Genomic DNA, 22,397 nt, shown 5'->3' on the forward strand with positions numbered 1-22,397 from the left:
GGAGGCAGGGCTCAGACCCTAGGGGGCAGGGAGCTTCCGGGGCAGTGGGGGCAGGAGGAGGGCTGGTCTTCGCTGGCATGGCGTCCCTGACCCCAAACCAAAAGCATTCTCACCTGCAGGCGCCAACCCCCCAACCCGTCCCCCAATAACACACACACAGGACTGTCAGCATTCAAAATCTTTTTAATAAGAGGGTAGGATCCAAGGTTAGTTTTTGTAGCCTCGACTGGCCCGTCGGCCTCTGGCACGCTCGAACTTCCGGCCCTTGGAGCGGACGTAGGGTCTGTGGGGAGAGAAGAGAGAGGGGGGCCCTCTTACAGGAAGCCATCATGGAGTGGCACAGGAACCCCACACGCATGTCACATTCAGCCCCAGGAGAGTCAGTGGCTGCTGGAAAAGCTTGGCAGAGTGGGAAGCCAAGGAGCCAGGAGGGGCTACGGAAGCACCTGTCCCACCACCTGCAGGGCCCCAGCCCAGGCAGCAGAGGCCGGTGAACCTCATGCTCCCCAGGAGATGCCAGCTCAGGCCCAGGAAAACAGAGCTCCAAGCAAAGTGTTGAAGGGAAAAGCAGGCGAGATGAGGCAGCTGAGAGTTGCAGAAGGCCTGGGGCTGGCTGATACCAGGGACAGGAGAAGCAGCCCAAGTGTGGCCAGGCCCGGCTCTGCAGGTTGAGTCTGGGTAGAGGGCAGAGCTGGGGGCCTGATACTCACTTGGTGTGGCTGTGCGGGGTTCCTGGGGCCTTGCCGAAATGCCGGTACACCTCTCGGCCCTTGCGAGGACCTAGGGAAGGGGAAGGAGAACCAGCTGAGACAGGGATCTGGCGCCCAGCTTTTGGCCTCCCAGATCCAGGAGAGTGAAGGCTGCCAGTAGCCACACAGCTCACTCCAACCCCGTCGACTAGGCATCACTCACCGGAGAGCAGAACAGTGCCGCAGCCCTTGGGGGAGTCCAGGGCCAGCTGGTCGAAAGTGAGGATCTTGCCCCCTGCCCTGAGGATGCGGCTGCGGGCCCGGCTGGTTACGCGCAGTGCACATACCTGGTGGAGAGAACAAGGCTGGCGAGTCAGACCCATGTGGTCACCCAGGGGCTGCAGGGACTCACCCTCCACTGCCTCAGCGCAGCAGAGCCCTGGAAACCAACACCATCATTTATTACCTGGAGCACCCCGGGCTGAGAGCAGCTGTTCTCAACACTTTATCTTCAAGAACTTTTAACAGTGCATCCCTAGTGTTACGCTAGAAATAATAGCAAGGAAGCTGGGCCAAAAAAAGACCTGTTCAGAGGTGACAAAGGAGTCTAGACTTGAGCCCAGGCTGTCTGGCTCTAGGGGCCAGCACTAACAGTTTACAACCTGCCCCAGAAGAAGCCTGCCCAGGGGACCCCACCATCAATAACCCCAGAGACGACCCACTCCAACCCTCAAAGCCACTCGGACAGGCAGGATGCTTGCCTCAGCAGAGGGGGCAAGACTGAGGAAGGACGAGCACAGCACCGCACGGGTCTGATGGGTGTGCCCGCCCCCGCCACTCACCTTCAGTTTGGGCACCTCCTGAACCCGCACGTCGTCCGTTATGGTCCCCACAACCACGGCCGTTTTGTTTTCCCGGCCAGGAAGCTTCATCTTCCGGATCTTGGGGTGGGGAGGATGCACGTCGTAAGTCCTTTTGGTGTTTACATCCAGCTCCGTTTCAGGCATCCCCAGACCAGGGCAGCCGTGCCCTCTAACGGGACCCCCGACTCACACCACACCCCTTAAACCCCACAGGCCTCCCTCAGGTCCCACTGGGGAAAGCTCTAGATAAAAACAATGCAGACTGTCCAACAGGGCCTCCCTCAGCAGGGCCTTTGACATAAAACTCAGTTATGACTTGGGGCCTTGGGGGAATCTCCTGAAGCCATCAGGACACCTCCACCTCACAATAAGGAGAAGCGGCCCAGGAGCCTCGCCCGCTGCCCATGAACACTCAGTTCCAACCAACAGTCCAAGCTCTCCGCTCGTGGCTGGCTGAGACAAACCCGTGATGCCCCGGTTGCTCCCAGAGCTCGAAGTCCTCCCTCCTTTCCAGACAGACAAGACCCAGTGGCTCCCAGGTCCACCGTGCTCTCTGGCCAGCCACTCACCATCCGAGAAAGGGACAGAGGAGGCCGGTTGGTGCGACTCATAAACAACCTCTTCAGCACAACCTGGTTGAATGTGGAATTGGTTCTTCTGGCCAGAAACCTGTACAACTGGAGGGACGGGAAGAGAGAGAGAAGCTGGGACAGCTGGCTCCCCTGCAGCCTTCCAGTGAAGGGGCAAACACATGATGATTTGGACTAGAAGAATCTTTATCCCTTTCCCCCAACCCAGCAACCTAGAGGGAGAAAGCTGGCCCAGGTCCTTCCTGGCCAAGGACCTAGAAAATCCCAGCTCCACTCCCAAGCCAAGCTGTACACAGCCTAGAGGCTGAAAACACAAATGCAGGAGGCCCTGGGACAGAACCAGAGACGCAAGCCTGCCCTGCAGGCCCCAGGGAGGAGCCTGGTGCCAGCACTAGAATGGAGGATCTGCAAGTCACAGACCTGGGGTGACCCTCCCCAAAGACCTCTCAGGGCCCAGCCTCACCTTGACCAACAGCCTCAGGTAGATATCCTGGCTCTTGGGCTCCTTGCGCCGAACCTTTCGGTCCTTGTTGTGGCGGATGTCAACTCCCTGCGGGGGTGAAGAGGCAACCATGGACCCAGTTACCCCCAACCATGGCCAATTATTACTTATTTCTGAAACTTGAGAGCTGGGCCCCAGGTCCAGCTCTGAACACACCAGCTCAAATCCCAGGCCCACCACAAGGAGACCTCTGGGCTGCCACCGACCCCTCTGTAAAAAGGGGCTACTTACATTGCCTTCAGCCCATGGCACACAGAACCCCGAAAACAAAACAGCGTAACACAGCAGCCATGTTAACTTTATATAAAAAGGTTAATTCTTTACAACTTGTATTTTGCAACAATGTTAAGTTCTCAAAACTGGCTCCCACACCTGCAGGATAACCAAAAATATCGAACCAATGGCAGTAATGATGGAAACGAATCCTTATTCAGAACCGAGCAATACTACCAGAACCACCTCTCCTACAACATCAGTCAATCCAACAACCCTTACCAAGTACTGTCTTTTTAAGAAATTGTTTTTGAAGTGGAAACAGGGTCTCACTATATTGGCCAGGCTGGTCTTGATCTCCTGGGCAAGGAATCCTCCAGCCTCGGCCTCCCTAAAGGCTAGGATAACAGGTTTGAGCCACCTCGAAAGGCTCTTACCTCCCTGCTGCCTTTCTGAGTAACTGAAGTTTTTTCAGACTTTGTTCGCAATCATTGAGAACTATTTAAGTTTTAATAGTTCCACTTACTCAGCACTGTGTGCAAGACCCCGTGGTGAGAATTTCCTGTGAGTTTATTATTCCCAAATTCGCAAACTTGTCAGATGGGATTATTGTGTACATAACGAACAGTCACACTGGGGCAAAGGCTCAAAAACCATCACAAGGTGGGAAGGGACCTGAGACTCAGAGGCCTCCCTGGTCCCCAAATTGATCCTCCCACCCGACTTTTCGTACTACAAAGTGACAGGTCCGGATAGAAGCAGCAAAGCCAAGTAACTAAGAGCGGCTGCGGGTCCAGCCAGCCACCTGCGTCGGAATCCTGGCTCCGCCACTTCCTAGCTTTGTAAACCCAGTCATATCAGCCTCCGAGCACCTCAACTTGGTCACCTACTCAATGGGGGCGGTCGGCTATGACTCTGACCCATCCCTGCTCTCCTGGCCCCCAGAGTACGCCCCCAGTATCGGGAGTTGCCCCCTCCAGGCAGCCGCAGACCCCCTGCCGCCCTCCAGCGTGCCCCTAGGCCGCGACTACAGCGGATGGCAGCGGATTGCCCAGCCCCGAACGCCGCAAAGCGGGCTCACCATGATGGCGCCTCCTGCTCGGCCAGGTCCGGAAAGAGAGAACAGTACCCGGGTGGGCGGGGAAAGCCTCCAGCGAGTGGCGCCGCCGTGACGTCACATGGGTGCGACGCGGCGCTCTACCACGATCCGGACTTCTCTGTGGTGAGTTGGACGACTGACTAGTCAGGCGACAACCTCAGAGAGCATAGAGCAGAGGAACAAGCGCAACGTCCAAGAGGGAAGGGCCAGCACGTCGGGGGCCTCTCTGGCCCTACCCGGGCCGTGTTCTCGATAGTTTTCCGGAAGAAAGGGATCTAGGAGCGAGATGTGTGGAGCTAGCACGACGCGTCGCGCTGTGACGCTCTGGCCCGACGCCGACGGCCTCTCAGTGGCTCGCGGAGGACCCGGCGGGCCGAGTGTTGGAGGTGAGGAGGCGGGGCTGGCAGGGCTAGTCGGGGCATCTGGAAACCTCTGACCCCACGCTTCGGGCGTTTCCTTATCAGGTTCACTTCTCCCTTATCTCCCGCTACACTTCGTAGGCGCAGCCGCTGCTTGGGAAGTCCTACTTAAGGTCTAACCCGAGATGATCTTGCTGCACCTCAATCTATAGCATCCTGTATTCCCATCCTTTGAGTTCCGCTTCTCCTTCTCCCCCGGCCCCCACATGGCCCTTTGCTGACATAGAAAGAGACCTAGAAAGTGGGAGGCCCCGTGGCTTGGGGGTGGGGGGAATGGAGGCCCAAAGGGTAGGAAGGAGACCCAGGGAGAAGTAGAGGCAAAGAAAGATGGTGAGATGGGGCCTTGCAAGGCTGTAATCAAATTCAAATCCTGGCTCTGCTAGGTACTAATGGGGTGACCTTGGGCAAGTCACTTAACCTTTCTGTGAGCTTGGGAAAATCACTTAACTTCTCTGGGCCTTGCTCTCCTTATGGACAAAAAGGGGATGACAACAGGCCTGGCACACAGGAGGTTTTCCAGGATTATGAAAGTTAATAAAACTGCTGAGGTCAGTGTTTTGCACATAATAAGTGCTCAATAAAAATTAGCCTTCACTCCTATTATAGCATACATATTGTGTGCAACCAGATGGACTGGCTGGGGCAGTGATTAAAATGACTTACCTACTCTTCCCCGGCACCCCCCGCAGGGAGGCCCCTGTCTCTTGGCACATTGAGCCTGGAAGGGCCTCCTGCAGTCGACTCTCAATGCTGCTCCTCACTCACATCTCCTCCACAGAGCTGAAGGTCAGAGCTGAAGTGAGACCTGACTCCTTGCTACTACCAGCCTACTATGGCTTAAGACCCAGGCCCAGGGCCCCATTGATGTAACAGAGCAGAGGACCAGCAGATGAATGGACTCCTTGAAGCAGAGGAGCAGGACCAGGTAAGGGACCATCTAAAAGCCAAGATCCTCATACTGTGGAAAGACAAAATCCAAAGCTTTTCTTCTTCTTTTTTTTTTTTTTTAAAAAAAGATTGGAGGCCGGGCGTGGTAGCTCACGCTTGTAATCCCAGCACTCTGGGAGGCCAAGGCCTGCGGATCACCTGAGGCCAGGAGTTCGAGCTCAGCCTGGCCAACATGGTGAAACCCCGTCTCTACTAAAAATACAAAAGTTAGCCGGGCATGGTGGTGTGCGCCTGTAATCCCAGCTACTCAGGAGGCTGAGGCAGGAGAATCGTTTGAACCCGGGAGGCAGAGGTTGCAGTAAGCTGAGATCGCGCTGCACTCCAGCCTGGGCGGCAGAGTGAGAAAAAATAGGGTCTCACTCTTGCCCAGGCTGGAATGCAGTGGCGCAATCACAGCCTACTGCAGCTGCAACCTCCTGGGCTTAAGTGATCTTCCCACCTCAGCTTCCCAAGTAGCCTCCACCATGCCTGGCTAATTTTTTAATTTTTATTTATTTTATTTTATTTTATTTTATTTTGAGGCGGAGTTTCACTCTTGCTGCCCAGGCTGGAGTGAAATGGCACGATCTCGGCTCACTGCAACCTCCACCTCCTGGGTTCAGGCAGTTCTCCTGCCTCAACCTCCCAAGTAGCTGGGATTACACACATGCACCGCCATGCCCAGCTACTTTTGTATTTTTCCTAGAGACGAGGTTTCTCTATGTTGGTCAGGCTGGTCTCAAACTCCTGACCTCAGGTGATACACCCGCCTCGGCCTCCCAAAGTGCTGGGATTACAGGCATGAGTCACTGCACCCGGCTAATTTTTTTATTTTTTCTGGAGACTGGGTCTCTGTTGCCTAGGCTGGTCTTGAACTCCTGGGCTCAAGGGATCCTCCCACCTCAGTCTCTCAAAGTGTTGAGCTTACAGGCATGAGCCACCGCGCCCAGCCCGGAAGCCCTTCTATAAGTGATCTCAGACCTTCTCTCCAGGCAGGTGTTGCAGTGGGATAATTCAGGAATCAGAGAGACCGAGGGGTTGAGGAGGATACTTATTATTTATTATTTAGGTGCACCGACCCGGTCAGATTAACATCCAAACAAAGACTGAGCCCCGAACAAAGAGTCAGGTTAGCTTTTAAGCATTTTGTGGGGCTGGGGGATATCTGTGCACGGGGAAGCATGTTAGAGAAGAGAGAAACAAAGAGTTATTCAATTGAGTCATACATTACATTATTTCTTGCATTTCAAGGAAAAACATGTTTTACGACTTGAGTTTATCTGTCTAGTGATCTTGCAGCTGCACAGCTAGAGAAACAGGGTCTTCACAATGCCTGGGAAAGGGAGAGATAAGGCTCATTAGCCACAGACAGAAAAACAGGCAGGACTTGACCTCTTTCTCTTTCTCAGGGGGAACTGGGTTTTTTACATACAACTGAGTTTTTGCTTACACATTCTTTAATTTCTTTTAATTCCTGTTTCAGTGTGAATAGCTTTCTTCCCATGTCCCAGACAGGACAGCTGAGGCCAAGAATTCAGGGGCTTCCCAGCAGCCACACAGCAAGTCTGTGTGAGCTGCCGGGTCCTTTCGCCTTTTCCTCCTCCCTGTCCTCTCGTCTTTGTGACTTAGGCTCTGTGTTTGAATCTCAGCCTCTTTGCTCCGTGTCTCTGCCTTTCCTTCTCCCAGGGCCCCAAGCTCAGTTGCTGTGCCCCCTGTCTCAGTCTTACTGGGTTTCTGTCCCCCTTTCTCTCCGTGTCATTCCTTGGCACATACTATCTGGTGCCATTGCTGCTGTGGGTTGGATGCTAGGTACATGATTTGACGATAAGCAAACTTCTTCCTATATTTATCTTTTTTTTTTTTGAGACAGAGTCTTGCTCTGTCACCCAGGCTGCAGTGCAGTAGAACGATCTCGGCTCACTGTAACCTCCACCTCTTGGGTTCAAGCAGTTCTCCTGCCTCAGCCTCCTGAGTAGCTGGGATTACAGGCGCCTGCCACCACGCCTGGCTCATTTTTGTATTTTTAGTAGAGACGGGGGTTTCAGCCCAGTGTGGTGACTCAACGCCTGTAATCCCAGCACTTTGGGAGCCCGAGGCGGGCAGATCACGAGGTCAGGAGATCAAGACCATCCTGGCTAACACGGTGAAACCCCGTCTCTGCTAAAAATATAAAAAACTAGCCGGATGTGGTGGCATGTGCCTGTAGTCACAGCTACTCCGGAGGCTGAGGCAGAAGAATCGCTTGAACCACGGAGGCGGAGGTTGCAGTGAGCTGAGATCGCGCCACTGCACTCCAACCTGGTGACAGAGCCAGACTACATCTCAAAAAAAAAAAAAAAAAAAGAGCCAGGGGTTTCACCATGTTGGACTCCTGACCTCGCAATCCACCCGCCTCAGCCTCCCAAAGTGCTGGGATTACAGACGTAAGCCACCTCGCCCAGCCTACAGCCTACATTTGTCACTTTCTAGCGAGCTCTGTCCTTGTCTCCTAATGCATATCTCTTTCTCTCTATGCAATTCTGTTTCTAGGTCCCTTGATATATACTTGCCTTTCTTTCACTTTCGCCATGTCTTTGCCTCGGTGAGTCTGGCAACATCTTAACTTTCTGTCCCAGTTCCTCCCAGCCCCTGGGCTTCCAATATTCTCTCCCTCCCTCACCTTTGACCTAGAAATACTGTCCCCATCTCTCTATGTCTCTGTCTTGCCATGTGACTGGGTCATTCACTGGGCAGATGTTTATCTCATGGCGCTTCCATTCTGGTTTGAGCCTGAGGTAAATAAGTCTGAATTAATGAGCCTCTCCTTCCCAGCTTCCATTCCAGAAGTGTCTGTCTCCATCTGTCTCCGTGTCTGTCATTTTCAGGGTTTTCTTGTATCCTTACCTTGCACATTCTCAATTCCACTGTTGTGGTCTCTTGTTTATATCTCTGCTTTTCTCTGGGTCTCTCTGACTCTGTAACTGTTAGAAAATAAACGTATCTTTCACTTTCCCCACTCTCTCCTCCCAGCTCTCTTATTGCCTCATCCAGCCTCTCTGGGTCTCTGCCTTGCTCTATGTCTGGATCTCTGGGCCTTTGTTACGCGTGTTAGAGTCTCTGTCTTTGCAGCTAAAGACCTCCTCCCTCACGCCCCTTTCTTTTGTGAATTCAATGGATGGGACAGGCCCACTTTCCCTTAACAAAGATGGCGACAACGGCGCTGTCTATGGGGCCGCGACGTCGTCACCACTGCGCGTCTGCCCTCACCTACGATGGCGGCCAGGCTCCCGAAGCGCGAGGCCCCGCCCAGTTCTCGGCCTCTCCCGCGGCCAGTCCCTGCGCCAAGCTCGCGAGCTGACTGGCTCCACCCCCTGAGCCCTCGTATTGGTGCGGCCCAGGCCGGCTGCACGGCCATTGGCTGAGCGGATGCACACCCTCCCCCCCACCCCTAGGTCTGATGGGGACTGTTGGTGCTGACTTGCGGGGCCGCCTGGAGGAGGACCCGGCGTGTGAGGAGGGTGCGGGGGTCGGGGCAGGGACCGGAGTCTAGGGGACTGAGGGACCAAGAGGACGCAGGCCTGGGACTGGGGCACCGGGGTGGGAGATGGAAATGAAAAACCTGGGCCAGGACTGAACCCAGGCCTGGGACTGAGTTCTGGAAATAGGGTGCGGATGGCGGCTCAGAGGACCAGGGCCAGACACGCAGGCCTACGGATTAGGGACCAATGGATGGAGACCCAGGTCCAGGTCTCAGTGACCCAGGGACAGAGACCCAGGCCCAAGACTGGAGAACATCTAGGGCTCTATGCTTGAGCCTGATTTGAGGTTCCCATAATGGGGCCAGGGCAGGTTTAGGGGTGAGGCAGACATCCTAGACCGAGGGAGCCGCTGGGGGTAGGGGAGCAGATGTAGTTCCTAAGGGTGAGTCCACAGGCGGGACGGGGAGGGGGTGTCCTGGCGCTCTGGGTCTGGGGAATGTGAGGGGCAGAACTGGCAGGTGGCTGGGCGGGGCAGTGGGGAACAAAGGTGATCGAAGAGAGGAGGAGGCAAAGTCCGGGCAGAGGGCAGGGAGAGGGCCTGGGGGGAAGGGACCTCAGTCGTGCTCCCACCTGCTCCCTGGAGAGCAGGCGGCCAGGCACCCAGGTCAGTGCTCAGGGACCAGCTCTTGGCCCCTGCCCCTTGCAGGTGCTTGCATGTGGCTCCTCTCAGACCCCGCAGTCCCTCTGTCATATCCCTTCTCTCCAGCTGTCCCCATGCCTGCCTCCTACCCCTCCTATTTGCTCTCCCTTCCACTCTGTCTTGCCTTTCTTGTTGGGGTGAGAAAGTCTTACTCTCTTAAGTATCTTTCATCAGCCTGGGTTTCACCTCATTGACCCTGTTTGTCTCCTCTCAGTGTTTCTCTGGCTCTCAGACCGTATCGCTATTGCATTTGTGATTGTTTTGCTGTTATTATCCTCCGCACCATGTGGTGGCAGGGGATGGAGGGGGTGTGTCTTTCAGTCTTTGCATGTCTGTTTCTGCATATTCCAATCCCACTATCCATTCCCCTTCCTGTGCCTTCTTTTCCCCCAAAGCCCGTTATCATCACCCAACCCCCTGTATATTTTAATCCTTTCTCTTGTTTATGTGTTCCTGTGAAGGCAAGGATTTGGGGCTGTTTTGTTTCCTGCTGTGTTTGCTAGGCCTAGCACCGTGATTGGCACATACAGGGTACTGAATACGTACTGGGGAATAAATGATTGAATGTTTGCATGCCCGGGTCTCCGGCCCCCTCCAGGATGCTGGCCTTCCTGCCCAGCTGGCCTCTGCCCTGCATCCTCAAGGTCTGCCCGCACCTGTCAGAGCCTGTCTGTCTCTGGTGCTCCTGTCTCACCTGCCACTGCCCCTCATTGTCTCCTCCTGTCCACAGCCCCTGCCCCTGCCATGGGGTCCTGAACTCTTACTCCTTCTCTCCTCCCTTTCCACAGAGGCCGGAACAGGAGCTGACCAGGAGCTGGGGCCACAGGCCTAGGAGCACCCTGGTCAGGGCTAAGACCATGGCCCCGCCCCCACCGCCACTGGCTGCCAGCACCCCGCTCCTCCATGGCGAGTTTGGCTCCTACCCAGCCCGAGGCCCACGCTTTGCCCTCACCCTCACGTCGCAGGCCCTGCACATACAGCGGCTGCGCCCCAAACCCGAAGCCAGGCCCCGGGGTGGCCTGGTCCCGTTGGCCGAGGTCTCAGGCTGCTGCACCCTGCGAAGCCGTAGCCCCTCAGACTCAGCAGCCTACTTCTGCATCTACACCTACCCTCGGAGCCGGCGCGGGAGCCGGCGCAGAACCACCCGCACCTTCCGGACAGATGGGGCTACCACCTACGAAGAGAACCGTGCCGAGGCCCAGCGCTGGGCCACCGCCCTCACCTGTCTGATTCGAGGACTGCCGCTGCCCGGGGATGGGGGTGAGGCGCTGGGCAGCTGCTCTGTCCTGGGGCCACCTTGGTGTCTCTGCAGAATTTCCTCCATAGGCAGCTGTGTCTATTTTTCTGTGTCTGGGTGATGTATCTCTCTGGATCCATTAGGAGTGATACACAGAGATGGGCTACAGAAGGAACAAAAAGACAGAGGGCCGGGTGTGGTGGCTCACGCCTGTAATCCCAGCACTTTGGGAAGTTGAGGCGGGCGGATCACCTGAGGTCAGGAGTTTGAGACCAGCCTGGCTAACATGGTGAAACCCCGTTTCTACTGAAAATATAAAAAATTAGCTGGGTGTGATGCCACACACCTGTAATCCCAGCTATAGGAAGGTGAGGCAGGAGAATTGCTTGAACTCAGGAGGCAGAGGTTGCAGTGAGCCAAGATTGTGCCATTGCACTCCAGCTTGGGCAACAAGAGCAAAACTCTGTCTCAAAAGAAAAAAAAAAAAAGCACAGGCAGAGGTCGGGTGCAGTGGCTCACGTCTATAATCCCAGCACTTTGGGAGGCTGAGGCAGGTGGATCACTTGAGGTCGGGAGTTTGAGACCAGCCTGGCAAACATGGCGAAACCCCGTCTCTACTAAAAATACAAAAATTAGCCGGGAGTGGTGACGGATACCTGTAATTTCAGCTATTTGGGAGGCTGAGGCAGGAGAATCACTTGAATCTGGGAGGCAGAGGTTACAGTGAACCGAGATCACACCATTGCACTCAAGCCTGGGCAACAAGAGCGAAAGTCTGTCACAAAAAAACAGAACAAAAAGGCAGACAGAGAAGTGATTTACATCTGCTGTTCTCTTGCTAGATTTATGTTTCTGTCTCCTGCCCTCTTCCCCTTTGCATGGGTCTTGACCACAGATGAGTCACCCAGGCTGGTGAGAGCAGCAGCCTGAGACAGGACCAGGCACCACCCAGAGTGATGGGTGCCAACAGAGGTCTCCTACGGCTTCCCTGGAGTTCAGAGGTGGCATCTAATCCTGCCTGGGGCCCCTAAGGGCTGGAAGTAAACTGATCCTGGGTGATAGGTGTTCGGGGTGAGGAAAGTGGGAACCACAGCTCTGAACTACAGCTCTCGTGCCCTCCTCCCACAAGTGGGGACAAAGGGCATTTGGTTTCACACCTAAGCTCTGCCTTTGTCTCAGCACCTGGGTGGTGGGGCAGGGCTGCATACCTAGGCCTGGCCAGATGAGAGCCAGCAGGTGCCAGGTGCTAGCCCTCCACCAATTCTGTAGGGGGCTGTTTGAAGGGACTGTTTCCAAGGTGGGGGTCCTGGGTCGCTGGTCTCTGCAGACCCTAACCTCTCTCCACAGAGATCACCCCTGACCTGCTACCTCGGCCGCCCAGGTTGCTTCTATTGGTCAATCCCTTTGGGGGGCGGGGCTTGGCCTGGCAGTGGTGTAAGAACTACGTGCTTCCCATGATTTCTGAAGCTGGGCTGTCCTTCAACCTCATCCAGACAGGTAAGGGCCAGTGAGAATGGGAGCTGGGGGCTGGGACAACTGAGTCCTAAGGGAGCAAAGTGGTGGGTGGGACTCCTGGGGCTATGGGGCTGGGGTGGGACAGCCTTCCTAACGGCCTGGTATCCCACTTCAGAACGACAGAACCACGCTCGGGAGCTGGTCCAGGGGCTGAGCCTGAGTGAGTGGGATGGCATCGTCACGGTCTCAGGAGACGGGCTGCTCCATGAGGTAGAGCAGGAGCACCCTGCCCCTAACCCTGGACCCTGGGGCACTGCAGAGGCTGCCACCAGGACCCAGGCTTCTGGTCTCCCCACCCTCCAGGTGCTGAACGGGCTCCTAGATCGCCCTGACTGGGAAGAAGCTGTGAAGATGCCTGTGGGCATCCTCCCCTGTGGCTCGGGCAATGCGCTGGCCGGAGCAGTGAACCAGCACGGGGGGTAGGTTGAGAATACCACCAAGGGAGGGATGAGCCCCTCCTGGGGTGATAGGGACCCCTATATCTCTCACTCAGGCAAACCCACAGTCAAGTAAATCAGCCTGCCTGGCTCCCAGCTGTATCCCTAGTGCCCAGAACTCTGCCTGGCATGGGAGGCACTCAGTGAATTGTAGGGAGCAAATGAAAGAGATGACCGGGAACCTGGCCCCGTAAGGAATTGCCTAGAGGTGGCCCCACGGCTGTGGTGGGCCTGGGCCATGGCCTTCCTGGCCTCATTGCCACCTGCTTCCCTGCCTGTCTCTTTCCCCTACCCCTATTTACTCCTTCTGTGTGTCTCTCCATCTCTGGCGGTGAAGATTTGAGCCAGCACTGGGCCTCGACCTGCTGCTCAACTGCTCACTGTTGCTCTGCCGGGGTGGCGGCCACCCACTGGACCTGCTCTCCGTGACGCTGGCCTCGGGCTCCCGCTGTTTCTCCTTCCTGTCTGTGGCCTGGGGCTTCGTGTCAGATGTGGATATCCAGAGCGAGCGCTTCAGGGCCTTGGGCAGTGCCCGCTTCACACTGGGCACGGTGCTGGGCCTCGCCACACTGCACACCTACCGCGGACGCCTCTCCTACCTCCCCGCCACTGTGGAACCCACCTCGCCCACCCCTGTCCATAGCCTACCCCGTGCTAAGTCAGAGCTGACCCTAACCCCAGACCCAGCCCCGCCCATGGCCCACTCACCCCTGCATCGTTCTGTGTCTGACCTGCCCCTGCCCCTGCCCCAACCTGCCCTGGCCTCCCCTGGCTCACCAGAACCCCTGCCCATCCTGTCCCTCAACGGTGGGGGCCCAGAGCTGGCTGGGGACTGGGGTGGGGCTGGGGATGCTCCACTGTCCCCGGACCCACTGCTGTCTTCACCTCCTGGCTCTCCCAAGACAGCTCTACACTCACCCGTCACTGAGGGGGCCCCCGTAATTCCCCCATCTTCTGGGCTCCCACCGCCCACCCCTGATGCCCGGGTAGCGGCCTCCACCTGCGGCCTGCCTGACCACCTGCTGCCTCCGCTGGGCACCCCACTGCCCCCAGACTGGGTGACGCTGGAGGGGGACTTTGTGCTCATGTTGGCCATATCGCCCAGCCACCTAGGCGCTGACCTGGTGGCAGCTCCGCACGCGCGCTTCGACGACGGCCTGGTGCACCTGTGCTGGGTGCGTAGCGGCATCTCGCGGGCTGCGTTGCTACGCCTTTTCCTGGCCATGGAGCGTGGTAGCCAGTTCAGCCTGGGCTGTCCGCAGCTGGGCTACGCCGCGGCCCGTGCCTTCCGCCTAGAGCCGCTCACGCCGCGCGGCGTGCTCACGGTGGACGGGGAGCAGGTGGAGTATGGGCCGCTACAGGCACAGATGCACCCTGGCCTCGGTACACTGCTCACCGGGCCTCCTGGCTGCCCAGGGCGGGAGCCCTGAAACTCAACGAGGTTTGAACCCGCCGGGGGCGGGGCCTACATTCCAATGGGGCGGAGCCTGAGCTAGGGGTGTGGCCTGGCTGCTAGAGTTGTGGTGGCAGCCCGCAAGTGCAAGGGCCCTGGCCCCGTCTCAGGATTGCGCCCGCCTTCATGGGACCAGACGTGATGCTGGAGAGTGGGCGTCGTCACGAGGGTAGTGCCTGATCAATGAGGGCGGGGCCTGGCGTCTGATCTCGGGACGCCCTTAAGGGGCAGGGCTTAGTCCTGAAGCTAGCCACCTGCTCCTACCCGGCCAGGCTGGCTGAGGGCGGAGCCTGTTTTACGCGTCGCCCAATGACAGGACCTGGAATGTACTGGCTGGGGTAGGCCTCAGTGATTCGGCCCTTCAGGGCCCGCAGCCTCGCCCCATCCACTCCGGTGCCTCCATTTAGCTGGCCAATCAGCCCAGGAGGGGCAGGTTCCCCGGGGCCGGCGCTAGGATTTGCACTAATATTCCTCCCCCCGCGGGTGGGGGCGGGGAAATTCATATCCCCTGTTCGTCTCATGCGCGTCCTCCGTCCCCAATCTAAAAAGCAATTGAAAAGGTCTATGCAATAAAGGCAGTCGCTTCCTTCCTCTCAGACCTTCTGCCCTTCCTCCATCCGACAGCCCGCGGGAGGACTCAGACTCCAGCACTTCCAGCAGCGCCTGCCCTCTATGGACGGCAGCCCGGAGCTGCCCACGGGCTGTAGCCAGTATGCCAGGGAGCTGCCCTCCTCTTCCACAACAGCTGGCTCTGGGGTTCTCAAGATTTATTCAGGATCGTGTTAACGGAGGCGGTGGGAGGATGGGGTCCCTGACGTGCCGGGGACACACAGAGGACCCTCCCCGCCCCCGCAAGGGAGGGGGGAGGTTCGCTTTTTCTTAAAAATATAAATGTATTTATCTGCATTATCACGTCCCTGGGGCACCCAGCTGGCCGGCCCGTGGGCCACAGGGCAGGGAGGGAACAGGGCGTAAGTCTCAGCAAGGCGGAGGAGAGCTCCGCCAGGTGGGGATGTGGGGCAGCCTCACAGGGCCCCGTGTTGGGCCTGGTATCGAGACAGCACGGCGCGGTAGTGGGACAGCTCCTGGCGCACAGCCACCACTTCCTGCCGCAGCAGGGCGTTCTCCTTCTCCAGGAAGGCCGCCCGCACCGATATCTGGTTCTCCTTGAGCCGCCGGGCGTCCCGGGACCGCTTGGCTGCCTCGTTGTTCTTGTACCGGCGGCTCCAATATTTCTCGTCCTGGGGGAGGAAAGGGGGAGGACACTGAGGTCCAGAGGGACCCAGGTCCCAGCGAGAGAGTAAGGGAGCCACAGCAGCGAGGCCTAAACCATACCAGGTCTCTGCTGGGATAGATACCCATGGGTCTGCCTTTCTAGGGCCCTGGTTGCTAAGGAGATTGGGCCCCTAGCAACAGTAAAGACATGAGATAGACCCCCACCCTTAAGCAACTCACTTTAAGTCTCCATTCTGCAAAGCGGGGCCCCAGCCCTCTCCACATGATAAAGGGCCTGCAGTTAGCTCCTGCTTGCTAAGGATGCTTGTTCCCTAGCAACAAGGCCTTCATGGTCTGAGGGCTTCTCCCGTTGAAAAGCACTGCCCTGCACATCGCCTTTCCAGATCTTGGTTGCTAAGGAAATCTTGGTGCCCTGGTGATGGGGTTTGGTGTCCCATAAAATCCTCCCAGAGCTGGAGCCTTCTGACCTGGTTGCCAAGGCAACCTCATCCATCCTTGGCAAACAATAGTGAGGTCTAAGTGGTTTCAATGGCTGTGGCCAGTCTCTGACCTGCTGGCCTTGAACTGAGGCCAGAGAATAGCCTCCTCCCCACCAGGACCTGACTGAGAGAAGAGCTGTCCCTTAGGAAAGGGGACTATCCTGAGACCTCCCCAGAGGATTATACCTGAAGTCCTCCCATCCTGGAAGTTGGTTCCTAAGGAGGACTCCTCCTTAGTAACTAAGGACCACTGGGCTCAGAGAGATGCTCTCCACTCCACCATTTAATTAAAGCCCAGTTCCTGCTTGTGAGGGTAAATCCAGTCCCAAGCAATAGGGCCCTCTAGCAGGAGAAACCACTGGTGTAGATTTGACTTATAGGCCCGTCCTAGCTGCTTCAAGTAGCTATGTCTTGCACGAGGGTATGGCAAAGTCTTGTTTTTTGAGATGGAGTCTCGCTCTGTCACTCAGGCTGGAGTGCAGTGGCATGATCTTGGCTCACTGCAACCTCCACCTCCTAGGTTCAAGCGATTCTCCTGCCTCAGCCTCCTGAGTAGCTGGGATTATAGGTGCCTGCTACTGTGTCTGGCTAATTTTTTTTTTTTTTTTTTTTTTGAGATGGTGTCTCACTTTGTTGCCCAGGCTGGAATGCAATGGCACAATCTCAGTTCACTGCAAGCTCCGCCTCCGCCATTCTCCTGCCTCAGCCTCCCGAGTAGCTGGGATTACAAGTGTCCGACACCATACCTGGCTAATTTTTTTTATTTTTAGTAGAGACGGGGTTTCACCATGTTAGCCAGGATAGTCTCCATCTCCTGACCTGGTGATCTGCCCGCCTCGGCCTCCCAAAGTGCTGGGATTACAGGCATGAGCCACCACACCTGGCCTGTTTGTTTTTGTTTTTGAGATGGAGTCTTGCTCTATCACCAGGCTGGAGTGCAGTGGCACAGTCTCTCTCGGCTCACTGCAACCTCCGTCTCCCAGGTTCAAGCGATTCTCCTACATCAGCCTTCCAAGTACCTGGGCTACAGACACGTGCCACCATGCCCAGCTAATTTTTGTATTTTTAGTAGAGACGGGGTTTCACCATCTTTGCCAGGATGGTCTCCTGATCCCGTGATCCACCAGCCTCGGCCTCCCAAAGTGCTGGGATTACAAGCATGAGACACTGCACCCAGAAAATGTCTGTACTTTTAGTAGGGGCGAGATTTCACCATGTTGGCCAGGCTGGTCTCAAATTCCTGACCTCAAGTGATCCGCCCACCTCAGCCTCCCAAAGTGCTGGGATTACAAGGCGTGAGCCATCGCGCCTGGCCTGGAATGACAAAGTCTTGTAACAGAAGCCCAAGCAACTCTTGCTAGGGAAGACTCCAGTAATGGCCAAAAAAAAAAAAAAAAGGATGCAAAGATGCAATCACTGCTCAAATCATCCCAAATCAGAAAGTGGCCCTGGCTGTTAACAGAAGCTGAAGCCTCCCACCAGTGAGAAGCCCAGGCCCAGGAAACAAGTCCTAAAGGGGCTGGCCGAATCTGCATCCTAGCCAAAGGCAATCACTCCAAAGGAAGTCCCACATCAGAGATCAAAGGCCTGCTGAGTAAGGAGAGACAGGCCACAGGCTGATATCCCATTGCCAAGGAAGACTGTCCTTCGCAGTTGTGCCTGGTGGAGCCTGAGACCTGACCCACTGAGGGTTCTGGATCCAAGTAATAGGAGAAGCTCCAAGTCTCTACAAGTAGGCCTAGCAGAGCTGGCTGAGTCAGCACCCCACAGTGACACTGTCTTTTGTTTTAAGACAAGGTCTCACTCTGTAGTCCAGGCTGGAGTGCGGTGGTGCAATCTTGGCTCACTGCAGCCTCAACCTCCCAGGCACAAGCAATCCTCCCACCTCAGCCTCCCAAGTAGCTTGTAGAAATGGGGTTTCACCATGTTGCCCAGGCTGGTCTTGAACTCCTGAGCTCAAGCGACCCTCTTGCCTCAGCCCCCAAAGTGTTGGGATTACACGAGTGAGACCCCTCGCCCAGCTGACACTATCTTCATAAACCTCAGGCTCCTGCCCCCTTGTGCCCCATGGCCAAAGAGAACTAATCCGTGGCTGCAGGCCAGGAGAGGCTGAGCACTAATCCCAGTGAGAAGCCCAGGCCTGAATGTGAGAAAAGGCCCCACCCTGGCTGTGGGGCATGTCTCCAGCCAAGCCTATGTCCCACATCCAGCTCTGCTCACCTTCTGCTCCTCTGGCACCTGGATTTTCCTCGCCTTCTTCATGATTGGCTGGGGCTTAAGTTCCTCCTCTGAGAAGCGGTGTCTTCGAGGGTCAAAGGTCTCATGGCCAGGAATGCTTGATAGGGCAAGATCAGCTGGGTCGGGTTCAAAGGTCATCAGCACCTCCACGGTGTCTGGGTCCACAGGGCTGGGTGTGTCCCGAGAGGTCAGGCCTTGGAGAAACAGCACGTGTCAGCTGAGTGTGTATTTTAGGGAAGGGGTTTCCAGAAGCTACCTCTTGCTCTGGTATCATAACCACATGGAGAGCCCTTCTGAGATCTAGCATAAATTTGGCCAGGGACTAATCTCCCTAATATAAAATATGAAGGTTCCCTCGCACGCCGATAACCCTAGCACTTTGGGAAGCCGAGGCGGCAAATCACCTGAGGTCAGGAGTTTGAGACCAGCATGGCCAACATGGCAAAGCCTCATCTTCACTAAAAGTATGAAAATTGGCCAGGTGCAGTGGCGGGTGCCTGTAAGCCCAGCTACTAGGGAGGCTGAGGCTGGAGAATTACTTGAACCCGGGAGGTGGAGGTTGCAGTGAGCCGAGATCACACCACCGCACTCCAGCCTCGACAACAGAGCAAGACTCCGTCTCCAAAATAACAAGAAAAATGAAAGTTCCCCTAAGCCATAAAGATGCTTAGAGATCATGGAGCCATATCCACCTTTACAAAACAAGGAAACTGAGTCCCAGTCATAACTGACTTGCCCTAGATAGCACATGAATCAGGGCTATTGCTTCTACACTTAATCTTAGCCAAAAGGCCAAGAAGCGATGGAGCTATTGCTTCTAAAACCTCAGAACTTCAGATGCACAGTCTAGCCTGAATCCTACTTACCGAATCCACCACCTAAGCTTAGACCCCAGATTGTCCAGAGAAAAATAATCTACTGCACTGAAAAGCTCTCAAGTTACAGTCTAAGAGCTACTCGCTGAGAAGAGTAAGGGAAGAGAAGAGGAGAAGCTGCTCTAAGATTCCAGAAGATTGGTTCGAAAGGAGGCGCCTGTACCTTTAAGCACCAGCCAGCCGGGGCCAGCTAAGGACACAGGTTCAGGGCCGAGTCACGTGCTGACGCCTGCTTCCCTCCTCCTGCCTCCCTCCCAGGCCCCCCTGCCATCGGCGCCCTCACGTTCCCCGGCCCCGCCCCCTCGCGCGTGAAGGCGCCTGCGCGAAGCGCGGAGGAGGGAGGGGAGACTCACGTGGCGCAGGAATGTGCGGCTGGGAAGGGTAGGGCCCTGGTTCGGCCCGGAGGTCGGACCTGGGGCAGGTGTGCCCAGGAATTCCCAAACTGTAGTCCGTCCCTGGAGACCTCAATATGCCCAAAGGGAAACATCTTTCCTCTTGCTCTTCCAGTCACTTAGCTCCAACATCTCACCCCCCAAAGATCCCAATCCCCTGCTCTCCAGGGAGCATCGGCCTCCTGGACCTTCCCAGGCCCCGCGCCACTGGGGTACACACGATTCCGGGATCCCACGCCTCTCCTAGGAATATAGGAAGCTTGGTCCTAGCCCCAGTTGGAGAATCCAGAAACAAGATCCCTAACGTCTTCCCTTCTGAAGAACTCTGGGACCCGGGGCTGCAGCACGCCCCACTGGGGGACCCAAGAACTGGGCTGCCAGTCTCTTATGTCCTGGGTAAACAGAATTCTGCGCCCCTCCTTTGCTCCTGTAAAGGACCTAGGGGCTCCAGTTCTATCCCAGTTCCATCGATTATGGGCCCAGATTCTGGGGTCAGTCCACTGCCCAGTAAATAACTCTGGTGTTCCGGACTTCCAGTTCTGGCTTCACGAGTATCCACATCCCTTGTCCCCACGTCCCACAGAAAAACCCACAAAATCTCATTGGGCAGGCTTCCTGGAATTTAGGGTTCCAAGTCTCTCCTCCCCTATGGAGCCAGAAGACCAAGTTCCTGACCCATTAAGAGACACAGAATCTGGCCCCCTCCCACGACACCGCTCGACAACTGGACACAAAATTCGGGGCCGCAGCCGGGTCCCACGGTCCCAGCCCCCAGCGTCGCACAGCCCCGCCCCCTGAGTCCAAGCCCCGCCCCGTCAGGACCCGCCCCGCCCCCTTCGCCGCACCTGCGCGGTGGCCGCTGGCGGCCCCGAGGGCAGCCCGGGCGGGGGCGTGCCCAGGAGAGGAGCGGGGGGAAGCGGAGCCGCACGAGCCCGGCCCTGGGGAGGGTGCGGGCGTCCGCGCGGGCGACGGCTCCGGCGATGGGCCACCGGGGGGCGGCGGGCTGGGCGGGAGCCCGTGCTCCAGCAGGAAGGCGTCCAGGTCCACGTACTCCACATCGCCGAACGGCAGCGTGCGCTCCCAAAGCAGTGGCGCCAACAGACCCGGGGCGGAAACTGGCCCCGGGCGCCCCCGCGGGGACCCGCCGCCCACCACCGCCCCAGCCGGGGCATCCGCCGGGCCCGCAGTCTCCAGGCCTGGCCCAGGGGTTGTGGCTGCGGGCAGGGCCGCCTTGCGCTCCTTTTCCTTCAGGAGACCTGCGGGCCGGGAAAGACGGGTTGGGATGGCGGGGGGGTGGAGATAGAGATGGGAGAAGAGACCCCGAGTCCGAGAGGCACAGGGCGGAGATCCAGAGAAAGAGGGGATGGGGAGTCGGAGAGGAGAGACGGGAAATGAAGGGACGGAGACGCAGAGTGGGAGAGAGACCCAGAAAGAACGGAGACGGGGGTGGCAGAGACAGGTGGACAGATTCACAGAGATGGGGACAGAATGCCGGGAAGGGATTGAGACACAGAAAGACAGCGACCCAGAGAAAGAGGGACGGAAGTTCAGGAATAGGGGGGCAGGGAGAGGGTAGGTGGAGGGTTGGGCAGGTGAGAGAAAAAAATGACAGCTCTGTAATTCCACTGTAATTACCCAACCCCATCCCCTGCGCGCTGTACCCCCTTCCCCCTCCCCCACCATCTGTAAGGGACAGGAAGGGGCTCTATTCCTGGGGCACATTCCTCATCCCTAGACTCCATGTGACCCCATGACGCCCCGCCCAAGCCCGTGTCACCACCGTGTGAGCACCCGACACACCCCCTCCCTGGGACCCCAGGGGTCCAGACTCCCGGACCAAAGGAAGAGGAGGCTGGGGCCTACACTCCTGTGAACCGAGGGAGAAATACTTTGGGGACCTTAGGGTGGACGGGCTTCAGAGCTGCCGCTTTTGGGTCCTGGGCGCTGAGGGATCTAGGGGCCTAAACACCCGAATAATTGAGTAGATTAAGGTTGGGAAGATGGACTCCCCCCACACAGGAGGTGTCTATGGGCCCCCACCCCCCAACCAACGGCATTTGAGGCCTTAAGGGGGTGGGGTGTCCGAACTGGGTGAGATGGGGGTTAGAACTCACAGCTGGCCGGCTCTTTGGGCTTGCTGGTCCCCTGCAGAAGGCTCCGCAGCCCAAGCAGCGCTCCCCCGCCAGGGGGTGTCCCGACCGGGCCGCCCAGCAGCAGAGGGGCCGGGGTCCTGTCGCTCACAGGCCGCGCCATCGCCTGGCACCTGCCCCCAGGCTCACGGGTTCATGGAGAGGCGAAGGGCTGGCCTGCCAGTCACCGGCACACTCCAGTGGTTTGGACGACTGTCTGCCCAGGGGCGGGCGAGTGTAGCCTGCAACCCTCCAGTATCCAGAACGCTGCAAATCCTAGGAGCGACGGGAATTTGAGGTCCTCGGTGCAGAAACGTGCAACTCAAAAGGGTCCCGGGAGATCATGCAGTCTGGGCGAGGGGGTGTCCAAATCAAGCGGCCGGCCCTTTGCAACCGAGGGTGAGAGGGGACCCAAGGCGCCCCTTCTACAAGGTGGGCGAGCCTGGCTCTTGCAAAATCTGCAGCTCTCGCAACGGAAGGCGCTTTGCAATCTGCACCGAGAGGTGTGCGCGGAGGGGCGGAGGAGGGGGCAGGAGGAGGCGGCCGCCTTGAGGCGTGGCCAAAGCAAACTTCTTTCGCGGAAAAAAAATCCAAACCAAAACACCCGACGCCACAGCGCGCGCCCCTCCTCCGGGTCCCCGCCCGGCGCGTCCAGCCCCGCCCGCCTCTGTGGGCATGCACCCCAGCCGCGTGCCTCCCTCCGGCTGCAAACACAGGCCAATCGTCTCCGACCCCTTGAGACGCACAGCCAATGGGGCCTCTGGATACGCCAGGGCCCAGGAGGGCGCGTGAGGGGCTCAGCGCGTGAAGTTGCCTTGCCTTTCGGTGGGAGGCGGGACACTGACCTACATTTGCCCAATGGGAGGCGGTACTGGGGGCGGGACCGTGACCCAGTTTGGGCCAATGAAGCAGGCGGGAGGGGGAAGCACATGGCTCTGCTCGTGCT

At 57.3% G+C, this 22,397-nt stretch overlaps 3 protein-coding genes across 10 annotated transcripts; 1 reads left to right on the forward strand and 2 right to left on the reverse strand.

Annotated features, from left to right (window-relative positions):
• Nucleotides 1–163: 163 nt before the first annotated feature.
• RPL18 (ribosomal protein L18) lies at nt 164–4,330 on the reverse strand. Its single transcript, XM_050772530.1, has 7 exons — nt 3,939–4,330; nt 2,606–2,692; nt 2,122–2,229; nt 1,532–1,630; nt 913–1,036; nt 711–780; nt 164–283 (listed from the first exon to the last, which is right to left on the reverse strand). Exons 1-7 carry the CDS (start codon nt 3,939–3,941, stop codon nt 208–210), a joined length of 567 nt encoding a protein of 188 aa, XP_050628487.1. The 5' UTR covers nt 3,942–4,330; the 3' UTR covers nt 164–207.
• SPHK2 (sphingosine kinase 2) lies at nt 4,226–14,698 on the forward strand. Of its 4 annotated transcripts, XM_050772421.1 has the most exons (7): nt 4,226–4,342; nt 5,154–5,300; nt 10,249–10,720; nt 12,045–12,194; nt 12,328–12,422; nt 12,516–12,631; nt 12,987–14,698. In XM_050772421.1, exons 2-7 carry the CDS (start codon nt 5,265–5,267, stop codon nt 14,077–14,079), a joined length of 1,962 nt encoding a protein of 653 aa, XP_050628378.1. In that variant the 5' UTR covers nt 4,226–4,342; nt 5,154–5,264; the 3' UTR covers nt 14,080–14,698. The 4 variants fall into 4 exon arrangements, with proteins under 4 accessions (XP_050628378.1, XP_050628381.1, XP_050628380.1 ...); XM_050772424.1 differs by lacking the exons at nt 4,226–4,342; nt 5,154–5,300 and adding an exon at nt 8,742–8,799; XM_050772423.1 differs by lacking the exons at nt 4,226–4,342; nt 5,154–5,300 and adding an exon at nt 8,742–8,790.
• DBP (D-box binding PAR bZIP transcription factor) lies at nt 6,328–22,138 on the reverse strand. Of its 5 annotated transcripts, none has more exons than XR_007721768.1 (4): nt 20,168–21,073; nt 18,038–18,249; nt 10,683–10,860; nt 6,328–6,635 (listed from the first exon to the last, which is right to left on the reverse strand). XR_007721768.1 is itself a non-coding variant. In XM_050772475.1 (4 exons), the coding sequence occupies exons 1-4, from the start codon at nt 21,573–21,575 to the stop codon at nt 15,128–15,130; spliced, it is 1,002 nt and encodes a 333-aa protein (XP_050628432.1). In that variant the 5' UTR covers nt 21,576–22,138; the 3' UTR covers nt 14,976–15,127. The 5 variants fall into 5 exon arrangements, 4 of the variants coding, with proteins under 4 accessions (XP_050628432.1, XP_050628433.1, XP_050628430.1 ...); XM_050772475.1 differs by lacking the exons at nt 6,328–6,635; nt 10,683–10,860 and adding exons at nt 14,976–15,367; nt 21,437–22,138 and having other exon boundaries at nt 20,168–20,578; XM_050772476.1 differs by lacking the exons at nt 6,328–6,635; nt 10,683–10,860 and adding exons at nt 14,976–15,343; nt 21,437–22,137 and having other exon boundaries at nt 20,168–20,578.
• Between the last annotated feature and the right edge of the window lie 259 nt (nt 22,139–22,397).

The sequence above is a fragment of the Macaca thibetana genome, chromosome 19, assembly GCF_024542745.1.
Source record: "Macaca thibetana thibetana isolate TM-01 chromosome 19, ASM2454274v1, whole genome shotgun sequence".
In the NCBI taxonomy this organism is placed as follows: Eukaryota; Metazoa; Chordata; class Mammalia; order Primates; family Cercopithecidae; genus Macaca; species Macaca thibetana.